Genomic DNA, 6685 nt, shown 5'->3' on the forward strand with positions numbered 1-6685 from the left:
GTGTAATAAAAATTATCTCCAGCCTCATAAAAATCATCTCTTATCTACTTTAAGCAAAAAGTATATGATCCTCATGGGAAGCCCTCACACAGTGCACCTTTTTGCATGGAAATGACACATCTCTCGATGCTTAAAAGGAGAAAGCCAGGGCCAAAGTGGGAGCAGAAAAGAAATCACAGAGCATTGGGTGGTTCACAATTACCCTGTGTGTTAAAAAGCCACAAAGCCTAATAATGATTTGACAGTCATGTTGCCTGCTGGCTCAAAATGGTATCTGACTGCGGAATTATGCTGTTTTTCTCCAAGATACTGGGACTTTTGGCTTCTGTTGTAATCTTACATTTCCTCACAATTAGGAAGGATTCAATGTTTTGAAAAAGAATTGGCTAATTCTCACCCCCCTCACAAACTCGCTGCAATCCCAGTTTCACAGGAGAATAGTTTTACAGGGGAATAGCAAAAAACCAGAGGGATGGAGAAACAGAATTTTAAAAAGAATAGACTGAAAATTTTACAAAAAGACAGGAGAGCATCCCAGGTTTAGAACAATGAGCACATTTCCAGTAACATGCATTTCTCATTTCTTTGCTAAAGGGATTCTGCATCACTTCTATGTTGAAAAATTGTCCAAGAGAGAATTTGAAGGACTTCCTTACTTCAAGTTGATAACAAGGACAACCCTTAGTAAGTAAAATTCTGATCTCTTGAGGTTTCTACTCTCCATATAATCATAGCCCTGAAAAACATTCTCTGTTACTCATCCCAGTCAAATGGATGTACTGAATTTTCCTCTAGTATGTAAGCACAATATTTGATAAGTTGAGATTTAAGTAATCAAAGTACAGCAATTAAAAATATAGATACATATAACAGTAGTTCATGTACATGCTGTCTTAGTCTCTTGTGTTTTGATAAAGTACAGTATAGGATCTTTTCTGCCCATGCTAGCCTAAGTCTGAAATATGACTAATGTCAGCACAGCTGCAGAATTTGGATTTATTTATGTAACATGTCAAGTTACCCCAGTGTTTCAGAAAGTAATTTAGAAGGGAAAAAAAAATCAGATATTTTTAAAGGATTCTACATGCCCTTATGTTGTATTTGAAAGATTACTTTCTATATTCTTAACAACACCTTCATTATTAGAATGTGTTTTATGAAAGGACATGTACTACTTTTACCACTGTTGATTCAATTTGGTTTTTGCATTTCATCCGGTTTGGGATTGTGGCAGTAGTTAACAATTACTAAACCAGGTAATTTGCAAACTGAAATAGGATATAGATATTTTTAATTCCTAGTTCTTTCGTATTACAACTTGACATTTTTTCTATAACTTTTTTTCCTAGTTAAAAAGTCTTTTTCCCAGAAATAATATATTCTTAATTGTTACAGACCTCTTGAAATACAGATATGTTTTCATATAAAATTTCCCTAGTTTTTTGCTGTCAGCCTTCCATAAGCTTGTCATTGTTATCTGTAATGTATTCTAGTAGCCAGTAGTATTCTAGTTATCAGGACAGCATGCATTTCTATTACCACTATCATAAATGTGTAGAAATATTATTTTCCATCACACTTTGTATTAGGCACAGGTAAGAGTTCACAGCATATGAAACGTTTAGCTGTGTTGCTTCCCAGGTTTTAAATTCTTTGGTTTACCAGGGTATCCAGTGTCATAAAATGGTTGAATAAATAGAGCCAACTTACAGGACTACTTAATTAAAGAAAATATTAATATCTGATCTATATTTATTTTTTTTTAACAAAGTTATTTTGCATGGAATATGTTACATGGTTGTAAGATGCTTTGAATATTTTCCATGGGAGTATTGGACATTCCCTCTGACCATTGTGAATCAGTGGGTTTGCAGATTGCTTGTAAATGTCTTCAAAGTCCTTGTGCCCTTTTCTAAGTCAATATCTGTCTCCTTTGTGTTTTTATTTTCAGGCCAGTGGAAAATATTTAGCGAGGGAGAAGCTCAGATCAGCCAAATGTGTGAAAGCAGAGTGTGCAGGACTGAGCTCGAGGATTTGGTAAAGGTTTTGTACCTTGAAAAGTCTGAAAAGGGTCACTGTTAAGGGAGACAGCACTGGAGGGAAAAACACAAGAAAACTTCTGAAAACTTGGATCTGCAGCTGGACTGCAGGCTTATTTTGCTTAAGTCAGCAGTTGCCCTAAACCCCAAAACTAAAATGCAGTAATTATTCACATCATGCACAGCAAATTTGCTGCTTTATGTGTAGTGGTCTGTGTCAACTGTTCAAATATCTCCTCCAAAAGACTAGAAGGCTCTGTGTTACTGGTGGGGGAGGGAGAAAGACTGTGCTTTCCTAGAGTTGCATTTCTTTACAAGTTAAAAAGAGAAAACAGAACATTTTTACTGTTATTATTTGGCAATTTATTCAAACTAATGAAAAGAAGGACACCTAATAAATGTGCAGGAGCTATGGAGAGCATTATATCCTGTCCTGAATTTATACCATTTCTGGTGAAATGACTCATGGATTTCTTGTAGTAGTGGAGGAAAAATAGGAGTGATACAATATTCATGTTGGAGATATAAAAACCCGATTTAAACTAACAGACTCCTTAGCAGCCTGCCTTTGGGATGATGTCTTGTAGTAGAGCAAACAAAGTCCATAAATGAACAGCAGGTGTTAGTAGCAATCAATATATTTTTGTAGCAATTGGAGCAAATGTTGGCTTTCAAGTGGTTTTCACTATTTCTTCCACCCACTTCTCTAAAAGTGTTAGCTCCCTATCATAACCCTAATAACTTCATTCTTCTGGGCCCTATTTACACATGCTCTTGGCTGGTAAACCACTTTCTAAAGTGACGTGGCAGAAGGTGAAGTACTTGCAGTATTTTCAAAACACTTAAAGCATTTAAACTCACGATTAATAATGCCTTAAAAGTTGTGACAGAACTTAATTTATTTGTTCTGATTTGTTACAAACATAATCTTCATTTTTCTGAGGGTGACCTCTCAATTCTCATGAGTCAAGAATAGCTCTCTCCCATGACAAACAACAAACAGCTATAGGCTTGTAGAGCACAACAAGCAGCTGCTTGTTGTGACCACTGTTATCTTCAGGAAAAAAACCACGAATCTGAGAGAGTCTGTTAAATTTATTATAGCACATCTACAGTGTGTTTAAGAGAAGTGGTCTTCATCTGCAGAGTAATTACAACAATTTGAAAACTGTTTTCACCAAAATCCTGCACTGCCCTGTGGCTGCAATATTGGATTAAATCCCAAGATGCAAGTGACTCTGCCTGCTTTTGCTCCCATTTTCTACTCCACAAGCAGACAGGAATAGTGCTGTTCAAACACAAGCTAGGAAACAAAGCTTTATGGAAATGGCCTGAGCCAGGGGCTGGGGCTTCACAGGGAGTGAAATCAACAGTGACAGGAAGGATTTTGAGGTTTGTCATTCTGCCAGTGACAGCACTCAAGGGAGTCCACATTCCTAAAGGGATGAAGTTGTGGGAGAGGCTGGTGCTGAATGCCAAAAGGCCATTCAGGCAGAGCTTCACCATGGTGAGGGGATCCTTGGCTTGGGCAGCAGGCCCTGGCAGTCTCCATGAGCACTGCAGACCCCAGGACCAGGCTTCTCTATGGCACCTGGGGCCTGGCCATGCTGCCTGAGCCTCAGGAGGAATGGGATGCAGGGCTTCTCAACAAAGAGGGGCAGGTGCGGAGAACAGACATGAAGGTGAAAGAAAGGCTGAAGGAAATTAGAAGAAAACATACAGAGTGATGTCAGGACCACCCTGCTGACATTAGGCCTGGACAGAGAACAGATGAGATTTGGGCATACAGGCCATTTGAAAGTGCAGCAAGTTTAAATGCAGGAACACCTGGCTAAGAGAAATCCTCTATCACTGTTCATGAAAAGGAGAACTAAATGAACTGTCCTGCCACCTTTCCAGGGGACTGTAGCTTCCATAAGTCCTGTCCTGGTGTTGGAAAGGGGCGCAGCATATCTAAACAAAGGCCCTAAGATCTCACTGCACCAGAGCTGCAGTGTAACTGTAGTAGAAGCAGTCTGGCATGAGAAGCAGTGATTACATATGGCAACTACTGGGTTGAAATGTGCTGCAGGACTGTAAAATTGTATTATAAATCTTTAGGAAGAGGTTCTGAGTAATTGTAGTGTTCTGGTTTCTGATTTCTCACCTAACAGGCGTCGTCTGTTTGTAGCAGTAGGTGGTGGCAAAAGACTAAGTGGAAAGTGTACAGTGTTTGTAATTTTTTTTATGAGGATGGCAACCTGCTTTTTTGGATTTGTGACAGGACTGGTGGAATCCAGATTGTGTATTTATTTTATAATAAACACTTCTTAAGAAAAGCAAAAAAAAACCCATAAGCATCATTTAGTAAAATGCAGTGTTGCGTTTTTCCGGTTTCTGGTCACTAAAGACAACAGAATACACAGTGTCATGTTTTGCATTCTCTTCATGAGATGTATGTCTGTTACAGTACTTATTTATGTACTTGTTGTATCACTTTGACCTGGTTTGATAAATTAATAAACTCTGAAGTTGATAATAAAATAAGATGGTTTGCCTAGGGTGCTGTTGTTCAAGATGTTTGGTTTCAGCTCCCTGTTTGCAGGTGGCTGCTAGCACCTCAGACAAAGTCTGAAGCCATGTGCCCCACTGGGTGCAGTGCAGGACTGCCTGCTGTGAAATCAATACTGAGATATGGAAGAGTCAGACGAGAAAATACCCAATTAAATTCAGCTTTCAACTACCCAGCAAGATTAAAGCATTGACATCCATATATGGAAAACAACCTAAGAAGAAATCAAACATTGCCAACTGAGAGAATAGTACAGGACTTCTGCTTTCTGAGCAAAACATATTCTGAAGCTCAAAATAATTGGGGGAATGTTGATGGAATCAAATCTGTGCTAATGCCTCAAAATGAGATGGTTTTCAGAAACATAAGGGAAAAAAGTGTAACTCATACATGGCCAGTAGTGTTAACTAAAATGGAGAATATCAGCCTTGGCAAAGATGAGCGTTCAAAGTAAATCACTTTGAATCAGTAGGTACATCAAATCTGAAATCCAGAATATCTCTGGAAATTTCTAATGAAATTCATTGTTGTTATTTCATCACACCTTGTATATTCATTTTGGCCATCTTTTCATTTTAGAAGTCTGTTAGGACAATCCTTTCCATGAGAACACACTCCAGGCACATGGGCCTCCTCTGCTCTCCTAACTCCTTCAGGGGCATTCACCTTCCTACTAGCTGAAGACTGAGAGTCAACAACTGTCAGGGTTGCACAGCTGCATCCCCATTGAATGTATTCTCTTGATTTCATAACATCCAAATGCTTTTTAGCAGCACACTAAATTTTATTGCTGACCTCTATCCCCTTCTCATGTACCAGGGTCATCTCTGGCTCCACATGACTCCACAGGTCAGGAGGGCCTGGGTATGGAGGCAGGAGCCCTATTCACTGCTGTGTTCTTCTGAATACTTTGAAATAAACCCACACAAGTACAAGAGAAACAATGTGTCAGCCTAACTAACACTCTCCTCTTCCTACACTATTCATTTAAAAAAAAGGTCAAAGCATTTCACAATTCAGATGATGACTCCTTCCAAAATAATTGATAGCACATGAAGTATTTGCGTAATGTTGGTGTGCTCTAGTGCCTATTGTGTTATCCATCTAAGATAAAAGCCAAGATTTTAGTGATTTATTGAGGGAGGGGTGAAAATTGACAAAGTTAATTCTTATTTCCATTTATTGCTTTTGTTAGAGGCTTAAAAATGTCTTCATCTTTTGATCTGAGGTTTTGGACTGTTTTACTTTTTGGGTAAAGTATGTCTGCAACTACATGAGTATATGAGTCTGAAGCCACAACCCTCCCTTCTCACATAACACCAACCCAACCGTGAGCAAGAATGCAAAGCATCCAAAGCAAAAACAAGTAATTGATCTTAACCCTGCAAAAGAGTTTTTAATGTAGGCACACTGGATGATAGTTCATTCAGTAAATGCAGTGAGCCTGATTGCACTACCACTTAAAGTAAAAACTCCCAGTCTGTCCTCAAGTGACCTCAGCTCAAGAGACAGACAGTACATCACACTAACCATAACATGTATAGTTAAAGACTACAAACAGCACCCATAGCTAGTCATCTCTCCACCAAGATCAAATCTATCTCCTATAGATTTACATTCCTCTTTCTCTCTGCTTTGTTCCAGGATCACACCACCACAAAAATCAGGTGTGTTAATGCCACAATAAATTAAAACTGTATTCTATTCCCACTGATGCAAACAGCAAAAATCCCAGTCTCTTTTAAAAGGGGTCAGAGAGATACATACTGTACTGGCATTAAACTCACTGTAGTATACTCTAGAAATTAATGTGTACCAAAGGTACATTTTATATTTTTCACTGATTCCCAGTCACTTCATGTTCCCTAGACAGAACTGTTGCTCTAGCCTGGTTCTCCCCATCTCAGTTCTCTCCTCCACCAACAGCTAGGAGGGGACAATGAATTTGAGTTCTAATTACAGAGGTATAAATAGAAGTCTAGTGCTGCTTAAGGTTTATGTACTGGGGTATTTCTGTTCCACATCTCTAAAGGGGAAGAGCCAGACTTCCCAGCTAACACATCGAGCTTGACATTAACATGGCATTTATTTTCAT

At 38.8% G+C, this 6685-nt stretch overlaps 1 protein-coding gene across 3 annotated transcripts in view; it reads left to right on the forward strand.

The window, feature by feature from the left end:
* The window catches only part of CHRDL1 (chordin like 1), a 38198-nt gene extending 33633 nt beyond the window's left edge, over positions 1-4565 (forward strand). For all 3 annotated transcript variants that reach the window (XM_059859279.1, XM_059859278.1, XM_059859277.1), the window contains exons 11-12: positions 595-684; positions 1952-4565. In XM_059859279.1, the coding sequence (XP_059715262.1) occupies positions 595-684; positions 1952-2082 (221 nt within the window). In that variant the 3' untranslated portion in view covers positions 2083-4565. The remainder of the gene's footprint in view (positions 1-594; positions 685-1951) is intronic.
* Positions 4566-6685: the final 2120 nt, after the last annotated feature.

Source organism: Haemorhous mexicanus, chromosome 14 (genome assembly GCF_027477595.1).
Source record: "Haemorhous mexicanus isolate bHaeMex1 chromosome 14, bHaeMex1.pri, whole genome shotgun sequence".
Classification (NCBI taxonomy): domain Eukaryota; kingdom Metazoa; phylum Chordata; class Aves; order Passeriformes; family Fringillidae; genus Haemorhous; species Haemorhous mexicanus.